At 39.1% G+C, this 17,650-nt stretch overlaps 2 protein-coding genes across 2 annotated transcripts; one reads left to right on the forward strand and one right to left on the reverse strand.

The window, feature by feature from the left end:
- Window positions 1-100: 100 nt before the first annotated feature.
- LOC129673631 (short coiled-coil protein-like) lies at window positions 101-391 on the reverse strand. Its single transcript, XM_055603519.1, has one exon. It carries the CDS (start codon window positions 347-349, stop codon window positions 101-103), a length of 249 nt encoding a protein of 82 aa, XP_055459494.1. The 5' UTR covers window positions 350-391.
- A 5,415-nt stretch (window positions 392-5,806) lies between these two features.
- On the forward strand, window positions 5,807-6,193 carry LOC129673610 (small nuclear ribonucleoprotein G). Its single transcript, XM_055603488.1, has one exon. The coding sequence runs from the start codon at window positions 5,836-5,838 to the stop codon at window positions 6,064-6,066; it is 231 nt and encodes a 76-aa protein (XP_055459463.1). The 5' UTR covers window positions 5,807-5,835; the 3' UTR covers window positions 6,067-6,193.
- Window positions 6,194-17,650: the final 11,457 nt, after the last annotated feature.

Below are 17,650 nucleotides of genomic sequence, written 5' to 3' on the forward strand. Positions count from 1 at the left end.
AGAAGAAGAAGAAGAAGAAGAAGAAGAAGAAGAAGAAGAAGAAGAAGAAGAAGAAGAGGAAGAAAGCAGCAGCTCCACAGAAGCAAGGGTGGTAAGCCCTTTACTTCCTTTTGCTTTTTGTATCAGTTGTTTGAAAAACACTAGAAGCAGACATGAGGTTTTCTATATACTGTCTAAGAACTTGATTTTTCAATTTTAGCCTCACATTTTCTTCCTTAACTGCATCTACTCTTGCAGAAAGATCTTCAAGTATGTGTTGAAGTTCCAACACCTGATTAATAAGTCGAGTCTTTTCTTCCAGTTCCACCTGATTTTCAGCATCAACTGCATCCATGTCAGCATTCATCATGTTGGGTAACAGACTTTCTGCTCTTGGATGCAAACTCTCTGATGAATGGTCTTCCATCTGAGGCACCAGGAAGGGGTGGGATGGGCAGGACACCTCAGGCCATGGCTCTCGATCCAACTGACTTTCTAGAATTTAATAAAAATAAAGGCACAACATAACCAAACTTACACAACACAATGAAAGCAGTGCAAAGAGGAAAGTTCATAGCACTAAATGCCTTCATAAAGAAACTGAAGAGAGCTCATACTAGCAACTTAAAAGCACAACTGAAAGCTCAGGAACAAGAAGAAGCAGACACCCAGGGGGACTAGATCCAGAAAATAATCAAACTCAGGACTAAAATCAATAAATTAGAAAAAAAAGAGAACAGTACAAAGAATCAACAAAACCAAGAAATAGTTCTCTAAAAAAATCAACAAGATAGACAAGCCCTTAGCCAAATCAACTAAAAGGCACAGACATAATATCCAAATTAACAAAATCAAAAATGAAAAAGGGACATAACAAAAGACACTGAGGAAATCCAAAGAATCATTAGGTATTACTTCAAACACCTGTATGCCACAAAGTTGGAAAATCTAAACAAAATGGATGATTTTCTTGATAGATACCACTTACCAAAGTTAAATCAAGACTAGATAAACAATTTAAATAGACTATTGCCCTATTGCCCTTAAGGCAATAGAAACAATTATCAACAGTCTCCCAACCAAAAAAAAAAAACCCCAAGGCTAGAAAGTCTTAGCACAAATTTCTACCAGACATTGAAAGAAGAGCTTTTACAAATACTCTTCAAACTATTCCACAAAACAGAAGCAACATTGCCAAACTCAATTTATGAGGCCACAGTTACCCTGATACCTAAACAGCACAAAGATGCAACAAAGAACAAGAATTTCAGACCAATTATTTATGAAAACTGGTGCAAAATAACAAAATACTCACAAACTGAACCCAAAAATACATCAAAAATATTCATCCACCATGATCAATGCGCTTCATCTCAAGGATGCAGGATTGGCTCAATACACAAAAATCCAACAGTGTAATTTACTATATAAATAAACAGAAAGAAAGAAAAACACATGATCATATCATTAGATGGTGAAAAAGCCTTTAACAAAATACTATACCCCTTCATGTTAAAAGTCTTGGCAAGATCAGGAATACAGGGTGCATAACACATTAAAGACAATATACAGCAAGCCAATAGCCAACATCAAATTAAATAGAGAGAAAATTAAAGCAATTCCACTAACCTCAAGGACAAGACAGGCTGCCCACTCTTTCCATATTTATTCAATATAGTACTTGAAGTCCTAGCTAGAGGAATAAGACAACAAAAAGACATCAAGGTGATACAAATTGGTAAGGAATAATTCAAAGTATTCCTATTCATATATGATATGATTACATAAGTGACCCCCAAAATTCTACAAGAGAAATCTGACAGCTGATAAACATCTTCAGCAAAGTGGCCAGATATAAAATTAATTCAAAAAAACAGTAGCCCTTTTTTATATACGTGATAAACAGGCTGAGAAAGAAATTAGGTAACGTGAAGTACCTTGCTGTGATTCTCAGCAAACAAATGAAAGAACTGTTTGGAAAAAAAAAAAAAAAACTTCAAATCTCTGAAGAAAGAAATTGAAGAAGATACCAGAAGATGGAAAAATCTCCTATCTTCATGGATCAGTAGGATTGACAGTGAAAATGGCTATCCTACCAAAAGCAATCTACAGATTAAATGCAATTCCCATCAAAATACCAACACAATTTTTAACAGACCTAGAAGGAACAATTCTCAATTTCATGTGGAAAAACAAAAAACCCAGAATAGCTAAAACAATCCTGTACAATAAAAGATCTTCTGGAGGTACCTCCATCCCTGATCTCAAGCTGTGCTATAGAGCAATAGTAACAACAATTGCATGGTACTGGCATAGAAGCAGACTGGTAGATCAATGGAATCAAGTAGAAGACTGAGAAATAAATCCACACACCTACAGAAACTTATTTTTTGACAAAGAAGCCAAAACCATACAATGGAAAAAAGACAGCTGGTCTAACTGGATGTATACATGTAGAAAAATGCAAACAAGTCCATATTTATCACCCTGCACAAGATCCAAGTGGATCAAAGATCTCAACATAAAACCAGATACACTAAATCAGTTAGAAGAAAAAGTGGGGAAGAGCCTTGACCTCATTGGCACAGAAGACAACTTCCTGAACAGAAAACCAACAGCCCAGGCTCTAAGAGCAACAATCAATAAATGGGACCTCATGAAACTGAAAAGCTTCTTTAAAGCAATGGACATTGTTGTCAGAACAAAACAACAGCCTACAGACTGGGAAAAGATCTATACCAATCCTACATCTGACACAGGGCTAATATCTAGAATATATAAGGAACTGATGAAGTTAAACCCCAACAAACGAAGTAATCCAATTTAAAAATGGGGTATGTGGTTGAACAAATGTCCTTGTTGTGTACTTGAGCATATTTTGGATATATGCCTAGGAGTGGTGTAGCTGGATCTTGAGGAAGTGCTATTCTTATTGTCTGAGAAAGTGCCTGATTGATTTCCAAAGTGGTTGTACAAGTTTACATTCCCACCAGCAATGGAAGAGGGTTCCCCTTTCTCTGCATCCTCTCCAGCATGTGTTGTCACTTGAGTTTTTGATCTTAGCCATTCTGATGGGTGTAAGGTGAAATCTCAGGGTCGTTTCGATTTGCATCTCCCTGATGACTAAGGACATTGAACATTTCTTTAAATGTTTCTCTGCAATTCTATATTCCTCTACAGACAATTCTTTGTTTAGCTCTGTACCCCATTTTTAAATTGAATTACTTGGTTTGTTGGGGTTTAACTTCATCAGTTCTTTATATATATATATATATATATATATATATATATATATATATATATATATATATATATATATATATATATAACTGGCATATATACTATAGATCAATTGTGATTTAAAAAAACTGCATAGTATTGGGAAAAAAACAGATGGTTTGGTCAATAGAATTGAATTAAAAAGCCAGAAATAAACCCACACATATACAGACACTTGATTTTTGACAGAGAAGCCAAAAGCATACAATAGAAAGAAGATAGCATCTTCAACAAATGGTGCTGGTCTAACTAGATGTCTACTTGTAGAAAAATGCAAATAAATCCTTGCTTATCACCATGCATAAAACTCAAGTCCAAGTGGATCAAATACCTCAACATAAAACCAGATAGACTAAATCTATTAGAACATAAAGTGGAACTTGAACTCATTGGGACAGGAGACAACCTCCTAAACAGAATACCAAAAACTCAGACACTAAGATCAACAAATAATAAATAGTACCTCATGAAACTGAAAACTTACTGCAAGGCAGAAAACATCATCAATGTGACAAAACAGCAGCCTACATAATGGGAAAAGATCTTCAACAACCTTACATTGAACAGAGGGCTAATATCCAATATATATAAAGAACTCAAGAAATTAAACACCAACAAACCAAATAACCCAGTTTTTAATAACCATTTAAAAAATGATGTACAAAGCTAAATAGAGAACTCTCAACAGACGAACCGCTAATGGCTGAGAAGCACTTAAGGAAATGTTCAGTGTCCTTAGTCATCAAGAAAATGCAACTTAAAATGACTCTAAGGTTTCATCCTACACCACCAGAATGGCTAAGGTCAAAAATTCAAGTGACGGCATATGCTGGCTAAGATCTGGAGGAAGGAGAACACACTCCTCCACTGCTGGTGGAAGTGCAAACTTGTACAACCATTTTGAAAATCAATCTGGAGGTTTCTCAGACAATTGGGAATAGTTCTCCCTCAAGACCCAATAATACCACTTCTGGGCATATATCCAAAAAATGTTCCACCATTCTACAAGGACACTTGGTCAACTTCGTTGATAGCAACTTTATTCATAATAGCCAGAAACTAAATCTACATGCCCCTCCACCAAAGAATGGGTAAAGAAAATGTGGTGCATTTACACAATGGAATACTACTCAGCTATTAAAAAACAAAGATACCATGCAATATGCAGACAAATGGTGGGAACTAGAAAAGATCATCCTAAGTGAAGTAACCGTGTATGGTATGTACTCACTTATAAGTGGATATTAGCAAGAAAGTACAGGATAACCATGCTGCAAACCACAGACCCAAAGAAGCTAAGTAGTAAGGAGGGATTAAGGGAGGATGCTTAAATCTCAGTCAGAAGAAGAAACAAAATAGATATCCGAAGTAGATGGAGGGAGAGAAATGGGTGAGAGAGGTGTGGGGAGGGTACTGAGGGTGCGGATTGAGTGTGGGGAGAAGATGGTATAAGATATAAGGTGTATAAAATATCTGAGGTGTAACGCCCTAAAGATGCTGATTTGTGTCTATTGCTCCCATGTGCTTCTAATTAATCCAAGAATGTTTAGAAGAATATTTCCTCCATTTTACAAAAACAAATACCGAAGATTAAAGAGGTTAAGTGACTTGTTCAGGAAGCTACAGCCACTCAATGGCAGGACTCTGAGCACATTCCTTTTTTTTATTTTATATTAATTACAGTTTATTCACTTTGCATCCCAGCTGCAGCCCCTTCTTTAATTCCCTCCCAATCCCAACCTCCCTCCCTCATCTCCTCCCATGCCCCTCTCCAAGGCCACTGATACTGAGGGTCTTTCTCCCCTTCCATCTGACCCTAGCCTATCAGGTCTCATCTGGATTAGCTGTATTGTCCTCCTCTGTGGCCTGGTAAGGCTGCTGTCCCCTCAGGGGGAGGTGATCAAAAAGCCAGCCACTGAGTTCACCTCAGAGACAGTCCCTCTTCCCCTTACTAGGGAAACCCACTTGGATACTGAGTTGCCATGGGCTACATCTGAGCAGGGATTCTAGGTTATATCCATGAATGGTTCTTGTTTGGAGTATCAGTCTCAGAAAAGACCCCTGTGCCCAGATATTGTGGTTCTGTTGCACTCCTTGTGGAGCTTCTGTCCATTCCAGGTCTTAATATCTCCCCCTTCTTTTATAAGATTCCCTGCACTCTGCCCAAAGTTTGGCTGTGAGTCTCATCATCTGCTTTCATATGCTGCTGGGTAGAGTCTTTCAGAGGCCCTCTCTGGTAGGCTCCTTCCCTGTTCCCTGTTTTCTCCCTCTTCTGATGTCTGTCCCATTTGCCTTTCTGAATGAGGATTGATCATCTTACCCAGTGTCCTCCTTCTTGCTTAGCTTCCTTAGGTGTACAGATTTTAGTATGGTCATCCTATATTATATGTCTAATCCACTTATAAGTGAATATAAACCATGTGTATCTTTCAAAAACTCACAATTTCTAAAACATTCCTGTACAAAAACTGATCATCTGGAGGTATCGCCATCCTTGATCTCAAGCTGTACTACAGAGCAATAGTAATAAAAACTACATGGTCTTCCCTGTCCTGCCGAGCCCGCTGAGGAGTCGCCATGAGTAAGGCCCACCCTCCCGAACTGAAGAAATTTATGGACAAGAAGTTATCGTTAAAGTTAAATGGTGGCAGACATGTACAAGGAATACTTCGGGGCTTTGATCCCTTTATGAATCTTGTGATTGATGAGTGTGTGGAGATGGCAACTAGTGGGCAACAGAATAACATAGGAATGGTGGTCATACGAGGAAACAGCATCATCATGTTAGAAGCCTTGGAAAGAGTCTAAACGATGTCTGTTGAATAGAAGCATCGCATCCCTCCTTAAAGGACCTGTTTGATTGTGATGTAGAATTGGGTCATGTACATTTTCATACAAAACCTTTTGCTAAATAAACTTTTGTGATACTCAAAAAAAAAAAAAAAACTACATGGTATTGGCATAGAAACAGAATTGTGGATCAATGGAATCGAATAGAAGACCCAGAAATAAACCCAAACACCTAAGAATACTTGATTTTTGACAAAGAAACCAAAACCATACAATGGAAAAAAGATAGCACCTTCAACAAATGGTGCTGGTCCAATAGGATGTCTACATGTAAAAAAAAAAAAAAATGCGAATAGATCCATATTCATCATCTTGCACAAAACTAAAGTCCAAGTGGATCAAAGACCTCAACATAAAACCAGACACACTAAATCTGTTAGAAGAAAAAGTGGGTAAGAGCTGTGTGGTAAGTCTTTTTATCATAATTTTTTTATTTTTATAAATTACAATTTATTTACTTTGTATCCTCCTGTAGCCCCCTCCCTCATCCCCTCTCAAATCCCACCCTCCCTCCCTCATCTCCTCCCATGCCCCTCCCCAAGTCCACTGATAGGGGAGTTCCTTCTCCCCTTCCCTCTGACCCTAGCTTATCAAGTCTCATCAGGACTGGCTGCATTGTTTTCCTCTGTGGCCTGGCAAGGCTGCTCCCTCATTAGGGGGAGGTGATTAAAGAGCCAGTCACTGAGTTCATGTTAGTGACAGTCCCTGTTCCCCTTACTAGGAAACCCACTTGGACACTGAGCTGCCATGGGCTATATCCGTATAGGGGTTCCCATTCATGGTCCTTGGTTGGAGTATCAGCCTCAGAAAAGACCTCTGTGCCCAAATTTTTTGGTTCTTTTGGTCTTTTTGTGGAGCTCCTGTCCCCTCCAGGTCTTCCTATCTCCCCTTTCTTTCCCTGCACTCTGCCCAAAGTTTGGCTATCAAACTTTGAGAGTCTCAACATCTCCTTGCTGGGTAAAGACTTTCAACGGCCCTCTGTAGTGGTAAGTCTTAATCGAAGAACGCATGTGTGAGTCAGGGAACTCCCAAGAAAGGCACTTGCTCCAGCTTGAAAAGGTCAACAAAGCTTCAAAGAGAAGGTGATATTGAAACTAAGAACCACAGGCTTATGTGGAGATTGCCAAACGGATGAGAATGAGAAGTGATCCAAGCAATGGGAACAGCTTGATCAAAGGTCGGGGTGGGGGGGAGGCTTGCAATTGCACAACATATCAAGGAAACCTCATTTGTAGCTGGGAATGGGTCCAATTCACAGAAAGTCATGCCTGTCATGCAAAAGAGTTTGGAAGCTGATCCTGAAGATGACAAGTAATTATTAAGTAATTTTATTTTTAAAGAGTAGTGATGAGATCATATTTCCATGTTAGAAAGTTCACTCCAAAAGATTACTTAGAAGAAATATACCAAATGAGGATAGTTTAAAACAGTGGCAGTCAAGTAAGTAAAAAAGAACTGTAAACTGAATTAAATGAGTGAAATTGTTAAAGGTATATTCAGAAACTGTGTGGGGTAGAAGAGGAAAAACAATAGAAAACTTACAGATGTCCAATGAAATGGATAAATCTCAGTGAGATGGGGATTGCTGAGTTGAGACAGAGCTGGAAAGTGTACGGGACATGGGAATAGAGTTGCCAGTAGGTAATGGGGAATGAGTTGTTGTCCTGGGAGAAGAGCTGGTTTGAGACTGGATTGTCAGATGGTTGGAAGTTGGTAGCTTTCATCATTTATGAATGATTTAACCCGGGAAACACATGCAACCAGAAAAAAAAAAAAGAGAGAGACCATAGCTGAGGAAAGGTTTGGGGAATAAACAAAGAGGGAATTGCTTGGAGATAGCTCAGTGGGCAAAAGAGGAAAAGGCAGCAAACAAGAGATCTTGTCTCAGAACAAGGAAAATGGTGAAATCTTACACCAAAGGTGGTCTGCTGATCTCCACATGCACCCACACACATGCACACATACACACACATACAGGAAAATTAAACAAGGAATCACTAGATACAGGAGGAAGAAGGTAGAACCACAGGAGAATAAAGGAAGAAAAAACAGTACAGAGAGACATGTATTGAATTTTGATGTTATATTCAGTTTAGTATTTTTTTAATTTTTTTAAATTTATTACAATTTATTCACTTTGTATCCCATGTGTAGCTCCCTCCCTATGCACGCCTCCCTCTGTCTTCTTCTCCCATGCCCCTCCCCCAGTCCACTGATAGGGGAGGTCCTCCTCCCCTTCCATCTGACCTTAACCTATCAGGTCTCTTCAGGACTGTCTGCATTGTCTTCCTCTGTGGCTGGGTAAGGCTGCTCCCCTCTCAGGGGGAGGTGATCAATGAGACAGCCACTGAGTTCATGTCAGAGACAGTCCCTGTTCCCCTTACTAGGAAACCCACTTGGACACTGAGCTGCCATGGGCTACATCTGTGCAAGGGTTCTAGGCTACCTCCATGGTTGGAGTATCAGTCTCAGAAATTTTTAGGTTCGTTGCTCTCCTTGTAAAGCTCCATTCCCCTCCAGGTCTTTCTATCTCCCCTTGCTTTCATAAGAGTCCCTCCATTCTGCCCAAATTTCTGTACCAAGAATGTTAAATATGTTTTCTCACTTAATACTCCTGGAGAACTCCCATGAGTAAACTATTGATTTTCTGATTTAACTGGGGCCAGTAAACACATTATCCGGATCAAACACTACAAAGTGGTGAAATAGGAACTAAAGGCAGATCTTTCTGGCTTCATGAACCATAATACCTTTCTACAGCATAAATTACATTAGAGAAGTCAAGTCAAATAGAAGCTGAAAATAACTGAATACACCTGAGAAGCCATAGCCCAGCCAAGGGAAGAGTATCGTCCCATGAAGCACAAAATGAATATTGGGTGAATAAGCAAAAATGGTGAAAATAGATTGGTTTGTTGTTATTGTTGTTGGTTTTGATTTTTGTCTTGAGAAAATTACCTTCAACATGGACAAACATCTCTTAGTGTTAGCACACATGCCCATGCGGTACAACATACTATCAACATAATATCAAGGTGCAACATCATATCAAGTTGCTGCTGTTTGAGGATCAAACACCAATGATGAGAGACATACAACGTATTGTCCGTTGCTAGGGAATACTGAAGGAAGAAAAATGCAGCCCTGTTGAGAGAGTACTTTCCTAGCATGCAGGAAGCACTGAGCTAAGATGATGGCACACGTTTGAAACCCCAGCAATCTCAGGATGCAGGATGGGGAGAATTAAGAGTTCAAGATCATCTTGTGCTGCACAGTGAGCCAGGTTTCCATTGTTACCGGAAAGAACACCTGAAAAACTCAGCTTGAAAGAAAAGAATATTCATGCTCATGGTCCCACAGTGTCAGTCCATGTGGACTTGGATTCATTTAGGGCCTCTGGTAACACAGAGCATCATGGTAGGAAGCAGAGGGAGGGAGAAACAAAGCTGCTCACCTCATGGTGAGCAGGAGAAGAGGGCCAGAACCTGCATAATCCCCCGTAAGGATGTGTCCTAGTGAGCAAACTTTTCTGTTAGCTCTCACCTTTAAGAGGTAAGACCCTTTCTCTACACACCGTTATGTTGAAGATCAAGACTTAAACAGAGAATTGGGGAACACTTACTATTTAAACAATAAGGAAAAAAGACCAGAGAGTGAAAGGAACAGAGAGAAAGAAGGTAGTCGTTTAGGTAGAGTCATCTCCAAGAACACAATATTTGTGCAAACACTTGAATGAGAAAGGTATGAAAACAGCCCCAGAGGGAGAAAATGGCAAGCCCAAAATGCAGGATTCCACCAGCATTCTCTGGGGTCAGTTAAGAGACCAGCATTATAGGAGAAAGATTAGAGACTAGAACAATCAAGACCATGGCAGGAAATCTGGTTTTTATTCTAAGTGAGTTGGGAACCCTCAGGAAGCAAAAAGTGCTTCCGTCATTAAGATGGTTGCAGTCATCCTAAACATCCTGAAGTGACTGGGGTTTACTCCACCAGAAAATAGTGTCCGTAGTGTCCCTTCACAGCCTGGGGAGAGCCAAGCAAGGCAGCATAATAGATTAGCTAGCACAACTCTGGTGGGTCAGGTCAAACCCAGAGCAGGATTCTCAGTGGCCTCACCTACCAATATTTCACTCTTCATATCCCTAGCTTCGGTAGGGTATGACTTTCATAATAACCACTACGTGTAGAATAACTCTCAACATTCCTGCTTGGAAGTCTGAATCTTGGCCCAACCTCTCTACCCAGACAGATGTACTTAGACAACAGGAACCAAAAAAAGAATGGAATTCTCCAGAACCCACAACCTTGAATGGCCTCAGAGACATGCTATGTCCCAATGTGGCCTCAGAGACTTAAAGGCTGAGCCTGTGGTCAGAGGCAACGGTTCACTGGTGTGAGTACCGACCCTGCCCATCCCAAGGCCCTCGGAAGGTAGAAAGTTATTAATAGGCTCTGACTCCATCATAAAGGGATTCCCAAGAGCATACTGCATGGGGCTCTGCAGCTGACCACAATTAGCCTCCTCCTCATCCCAAGAAGATTCCAGGTGACAGAAACAGCAGACTACAAGGCAGCCTAAGCCAAGTGGATATGTAAGCTCTCCAAAACATTGGTAAGCCAATCTTCCAAGAAAGGGGCATTTATCATGATTTTGCTGTCATCCTCAACATCTTTCTCCTAAGACTATTGGCAGTGCGGAACTGTCAACTGGGGTCATCTATGGCTGCTGCGGCCTCCCTTCCATAGCTTCAGGGATAGAGAAGGCCCAGCTGGAAAGGAAGCTTCTCCCTTGAAATTTTAACAGTGACTATCTCCCAGGAAGGAGTCTTTGTGCACACTAAGAACCAAGCAGCCTCTAAAAGCATGGGGGGCCCTTAGAACTAACAGGATATGGTCAACCAACAGCACTGAAATGTTTCTGTACCTTGAATCATGTCTTGGATTGAGTTTCTGATTTTATTTCCTACTCAAATCTGAGGGCTTCACTGATGTCAGAAGTAACTATTTACTTTATTTATTTGCTAAATATTCTACAACTTCCTAGTTTTACAACTTTCCTAGTCTTACCTAGCATGTAATTCTAAAGAATAGCCTCAAAGCGTAGGTCCATATAGGCAACAGGATCTGTGTTCCAGCAAATCTGAAAATTATTTCAACTGTAAATAGAGGTTTTAAATTTTAACCAGCTGTATACGATATTTTAAAGTTGCATTATTTCTATTTTGCTTAAGTTTGAATGAATTACATTTAGAGAATGGCTGGGACAGTATAAACCCATGGCATCCTCTATTCCTCTACTGATGACCTTGTCCTGCACTGACTTGACTGGTATCTCTTTTGAGAAACCATAAAACAGGAAACACAATTCAGTGACTGAATGGATGGACAGATGGGTGAACCAATTAGCACTTATACTTTCAGTGTAAGTGTAAGCCTTAGGAGCAAACGTGGTTTTACCCATGCTCTTAACTAGAAAAGTCCTGTTTGGAGAAAGTTGTTTTTTTCAATAGTATATAGTTAGTTCAGTCATGTCTGCTAACAATTCTAAGAATAAAAATCAAAGGAAACAGAAAGCCTCAATATCTTGTCTGTTTGAACCTATGTGAAAAATAATTTTGACACAAACATCTGAAGTCAGTGAAAAGATGAAAAACTCACACGTCCCCATTAAACAGAGGTTATACTTTTTTATTTTTGCAAAAATTATGGTGCTATCATTTGTTGCAAAAATGACACATATTTATTCGTCATGTGTTTATGTTTATAGTTACAAATACAATGACATGTGTAAGGTTAAAGCATATAGAAATACATAAATGTAATATAAACATCTTCAGGTTTTTTAAAGGAACCATGGTTATCTTTTAATTGTATCCAATTTTTTTTTTTTATGTCAAGCTTTAGTAAAACAGACTGAGAAGAAATTAAACTCACTTCACTAGTTCACTGTCCTCTATTCTCTAATGTCAGCTCCATGGGAACAGCATGTGAGCTGTGCCTCATTCACCGTCACACAGCAGGTGCTCTGCAGCCCATGACTCGTAGAGGCACAAGGGCCCACATCGAACTACATTATCCTGAGTAGCTCCACTGATGGGAACTTGTGCAAAGGCTGTGTTCTTGAGAACTTAGAAGACAGGTATTTGTGTAGAGCCAGTCACCAATGTTCTAGACTCAGTTCTCAATTCCCGTCCTTACACTCCACGCTCACCTCAGATTTCACTAATCTACTCCAACTATACTCCTCCCAGCACTGGTCCCCTACCCTGGGACTCTTACACTTACTGGTAATTGCCTCCATCAAAGTACCTGCCACACTAAAAGTCTTTGCTTGTTTCTTCTGTTCAGTGATGGATGGTCAACTTGTTGAAACAGGGAGTATGAACATTTTACTTTTGGTTCTAGACCAAGCAATAGATCATCTCAGTATTGAATCAATGAACAGCTGGTTGAATAGACAAGTAACCAGTCACACACTGAAAGGAATCTAATCAAATGTGGATCTGGGTAGGAATTTGAGGAATGGAGCAAATAAGGCTCCATGGGCCCCTGTTATATCCCTGGAGAGCAGCTGCTTCCTTGGCTGTGTCTGGATGAGTCCAAACTACGCTGCACCTCCTTTCTAATTCTCTCCCTGCTCCAATTAGAACTTAATTGGGTCATGCTTGACCCAAATCTTTAGATTTAAGAAATTTTCTCCATGTAGAGATTCCATTCCATTGTTTATTCTCTGCCCCCTCCCACTACTTCATTTAATAAGCAGTTTTTAAATGACACATGATTATTTTGATTGTTTATAAAGTAACATGTGATGCTTACACACACACACACACACACACACACACACACAATGATCAAACCTAAGGATTCATCACCTACTCAACCATGTACAATTTCTTTATAGTAAATAAATACTCAAAATCTTGTCTGTCTTCCACCTATTTAGGAAAAAAAAAAATCATTAACTGTGTTTTTGCAACACAGTGCTCTTCATTCACTTAAAACTTTAAAGGAATCCCTGTATCTCAGTCAGATGAAATTTTTGTTTTCTTCTGCCCTCAAGAGAAAGAGCTCCTGGCTTTTTTTTTTTTTTTTTTTTTTTTTTGAGTAGTCTTGCTGGAAACTGAGATGAATCATCAAGTTTCCGCAGCAGCTACAGGGAAACCTGAGCCAGGCAGCTGAGGGCTTCTATGCAGAGGACATGTAACACCCATTTTACCCAGACAGCTCACTTATTTTCCATAGCATTTTAAAATTGAGCTTGGGACCACTATTTATAGTTTAACGTGTAACATAATATTTACTTCAGGCTCCAATAGGAATGTTTCTTATAAATGTCAGTGGGTTATTTACCATGGCGAACTAATTAGTTACATAAATGCTTCCCTTTGCGGAGCGGATGGAGAGGAGACTGTTAATGCTGCTCGGATTAACCTCATGTTATTATTATTTGAAGTTTTTTTTTTAATATATATTTAACATAGTTATCTCAAGACTATAGAACTTTGCATAGACAGCCCATCTGGTACTTGTGATGTGATGGGCTTCTATTTTAACCCTCATAGTAAAACTAAATAATGTAACGTGAAAGCCATCCACCTTAGTTAAAAGAGAATCTTGTTCCTCCCAATTTGAACTTGGAACAGAAATAGGCATTCCATGTTCGTGTTTTTGATTGATGATTTTAACACATAATATATTTATGATACCTAAATCAAATATTTAAAACGGCTGTAGATGAAAGAACCTTGGGCAGACAATGATCTCTAAGAAAATTCTACAGTGACACATTGCAGGATCTCTAAAATTCAGATATATGTGATATTGGATAGCAAATGACAGCTACCTTTATAGAACTTTTACCTTGGAGCATGGAGAATATGCTTTCTCCAGTTCTAAGCACAAAGAGAGTATTACTGTGACTTTTCCAGCAGACCTTTAAAATACAGTGTAAAACTCTTACTAACGAACAAAGAGCAGCTGATATTTTTTATTTCTTTTTTCTACTGACTTTCATCTTTCTAAATCTAGATTGTAAGTGGAAGATACATTCCTAACCAAGGAAGTAACAAAATTAAGTCATATGTGAGTGACACCCCATCACAGATTCAGAAAGGTTATAATCATCATTGACATTTATTCACAAGTCACAAAATAACTGGAATTTCTCTGTGTCGGGCTTGGCTCTCAGGCACATGTGAGAAGGGATTCAATCTTCATAGCAACTTTTAAATATGAAGTAAATTCTTTGGGGAAAGCATCGTGTCTTGTTTCTTGAGGCAGGGTCTCATGTTGCCCAGTCTAACCTCCAACTTGTTATGAACCCAAGGTGATCCTGAATGCCTGATCCTTCTACTTCTACCTCCCAAGTGCTGGAATTAATTACCTGTATGTACCACTATGACTGAAACAATAAACTGAATTCTGTAATAAAATGAGGGCTTTCTACATTTATGTACTTATCATATTTAATAGGCACAGAAATATATATTTATGAAATACAGTATAATTCTATATATATATATGTATAGGTGGTGATCAAATGGGGATAACTAACACTTCTACATCATTGAGTATTATTTGTGTTTAGAGCCTTCAAGTGCTTCTCTTCTGTTTTTTTTTTCTAAAGTATGTAATAGATTGTTGTAAACTATAGTCACCCAGCTATACTGAAGCATACTAGAATGTTTTTATTCTATTAAACTATATTTTGGTGCCTAGTATAGAGCTCACCTCCATCCCTCAGTTCCCTATGTTTCCCAGCCTCCAATTCTATTCTCCCCTCTTCTTTGAGACTAACATTTTTAGCATCCACATGTGAGAACATAAAGGATGTGTTTTTTACTTAACACACTGTCCTCTAGTTCCACCCATTCATCCATTTTGTTGGACATGTTTTTTTTTTAATATCTCTAGCTTTATTTTGCTCACCCATAAAATAAACCTCCTAAACACCTGCTGAATAGCATTGCTGGGGACATAGTCACACTGAGAAGATATTAAATGTCAGATTATTGCCTCTTTTCCTCAGCCATGGGGCCACAAAGAGCAACAGCTGCCTTGCATGGAGCATGCTCACGCATGTATGCTTTGCTTGAGGAGAGTGAAGGTCTCTGTAGAGCCTCTTCAAACCCTTCATCTTGACCTGACATTGAAATCAAACATCCAGTTTCAATGACAGGATTCCCATCAGCCCTCTGGCTATAGAAGCTTTTGAATGATAGCGAGATCTTGTCCTCAATGGGTTTCTCAAAGGCAGGATCCTCTATGCTTTCCTGGAGCAGAGAAGGAAGACACAATTAGCATTAAACATGATAACGCTTTCTAAATCTCTAAATTCCTCCTCCTAAAAAAGATTTTAGCACATCAATTTTGTTTGATGTGAGCTGCTGTTAAAGCCAGCTTTTTTTCCTTCAGCTTAATTAAACCAAAAATTACTCTGATTTTCCGATGCTGAAATTATACTGATTCCAGGAGAATTGTTAAGCCCATCTTTGTCAACAAATTGTCTGAATAAAATTATTATTTCTCACTCCTTGGTTCAGAATTTATTTTCTCATCTGCTTTCCAAAATGCAATGGTCTAAGTGAACCAAAGTCATAATTCTTGGCCATGGCAGCTTTTCTTTCTGGCTTCACCAAAACATGTGGCAATGAAGAGGTTCATGTGGCAGAGCTGAAACCAAGAGGAACTGGCTTCACAAAGCAATGGAGCTGCAGAGCCTTCAAGCAAGAATAAGTCCGCTCTCATTAGTAGGAAATGGGGCTGCTTCCCCAGTCTAGCAGACCCTTCCTATGTTCATTCTATGTTTTTGCAGCCAAGGTTTTCCCACTGAAGTCATTGTCTGCAAGCGTATGTTTTTAAAAGGAGAGGATAAGGATATAAAAATGCTTTCTGGTAAGGATGGACGTTTTTCCATGACGCATGTTACAGTTGCAGCAAGAGGTGTGTAGACTGGATCAGGTTATGAAATTATTTTCCTACAAAACAAACAAAAGGATCCGGAACTCTTATTGTTATTATTATTAGCTAAAGCATTATGATTTGTTTTTGTTGTTGTTGTTATTGTTGTTTGTTTGTTTGTTTGTTTTTTACTCTACAAATTATGATTATCATATTAAAGCCTTAATCAATTAAAAAATTATTTTCCTACATGGTCACAGTCAAAACATTTAAAAGCCATCTCATGAGAATTGCTGCAAAGCTTTGACTAATGTTGTAATTCAGCAGCTGTCATAACCTGAGCTGAGAATGTATATATTTGGGTCAATCATTCTCTTTTTAGTTTTTCTGTTGTCTTTTTTTTTTTATTTGTCTCACCCACTAACCTTGATTTTTTTTCACTGAACTGAATTTTTTTATTAATTACAACTTATTCACTTTGTATCCCACCTATAGAACCCTCCCTCTTTCCCTCCCAATACCACCCTCCCTCCCATTCTCCACCCATGCCCCTCCCCCAGGCAACTGATAGGGGAGGTCCTCCTCACCATCTATCTGATATTAGTCTATCGGGTCTCATCAGGACTGACTGCATTGTCTTCCTCTGTGGCCTGGTAAGGCTGCTCCCCATTGAGGGAGTGGTGATCAAAGAAAGGCCAATCAGTTGATGTCAGAGACAATACTTGTTCTCATTACTAGGGAACTCGCTTGGATTTTGACCTGCCATCGGCTACATCTGTACAGGGGTTCTAGGTTATCTCTATGAATGGTCCTTGGTTGGAGTATCAGTCTCAAAAAACACCCCTGTATCCAGATTTTTGTGTTCTGTTGCTCTCCTTGTGGAGCTCCTGTCCCCTCCAGGTCTTTCTATCTCCCCCTTCTTTCATAAGATTCCTTGTATTCTGCCCAAAGTTTGGCTATGAGTCTCAGCATCTGCTTTGATACACTGCAGGGTAGAGTCTTTCAGAGACCCTCTGTGGTAGGCTCTTGTCCTGTTCACTGTTTTCTCCCTCTTCTGGTGTCCATTCTCTTTGCCTTTCTGAATGAGAATTGAGCATCTTACCCAGAGTCCTCCTTCTCAAGCTTCCTTAGGTGTACAGATTTTAGTATGATTATCCTATATTATATGGCTAATATCCACTTATAAGTGAGTATATACCCTGTGTGTCTTTCTACTTCTGGGATACCTCACTCAGGATGATCTTTTCTAGTTCCCACCATTTGCCTGCAAATTTCATGATTTCCTTGTTTTTAATTGCTAAGTAGTATTCCATTGTGTAAATGTACCATAATTTCTGTATCCATTCCTCAACTGAGGGACATCTGGGTTGTTTCCAGCTTCTGGCTATTACAAATAAAGCTGCTACGAACATGACTGAGCAAATGTCCTTGTTGTGTATTTGAGTGGTATAGCTGGATCTTGAGGAAGCTCTATTCCTAATTTTCTGAGAAAGCGCCAGATTGATTTCCAAAGTGGTTGTACAAGTTTACATTCTCACCAGCAATGGAGGACTAACCTTGATTTTATTATGCCTTCACACTGCATTTTCTTTTATATATATATATATATATATATATATATATATATATATATATATAT

This window comes from Psammomys obesus, unplaced genomic scaffold, assembly GCF_907164565.1.
Source record: "Psammomys obesus unplaced genomic scaffold, mPsaObe1.curated_primary_1811, whole genome shotgun sequence".
NCBI classification, from domain to species: domain Eukaryota; kingdom Metazoa; phylum Chordata; class Mammalia; order Rodentia; family Muridae; genus Psammomys; species Psammomys obesus.

What these genes read in the sequence shown, in the direction of transcription:
- LOC129673631 (XM_055603519.1), bottom strand. Translation starts at nt 349, where the DNA reads ATGATGAATGCTGACATGGATGCAGTTGATGCTGAAAATCAGGTGGAA.
- LOC129673610 (XM_055603488.1), top strand. Translation starts at nt 5,836, where the DNA reads ATGAGTAAGGCCCACCCTCCCGAACTGAAGAAATTTATGGACAAGAAG.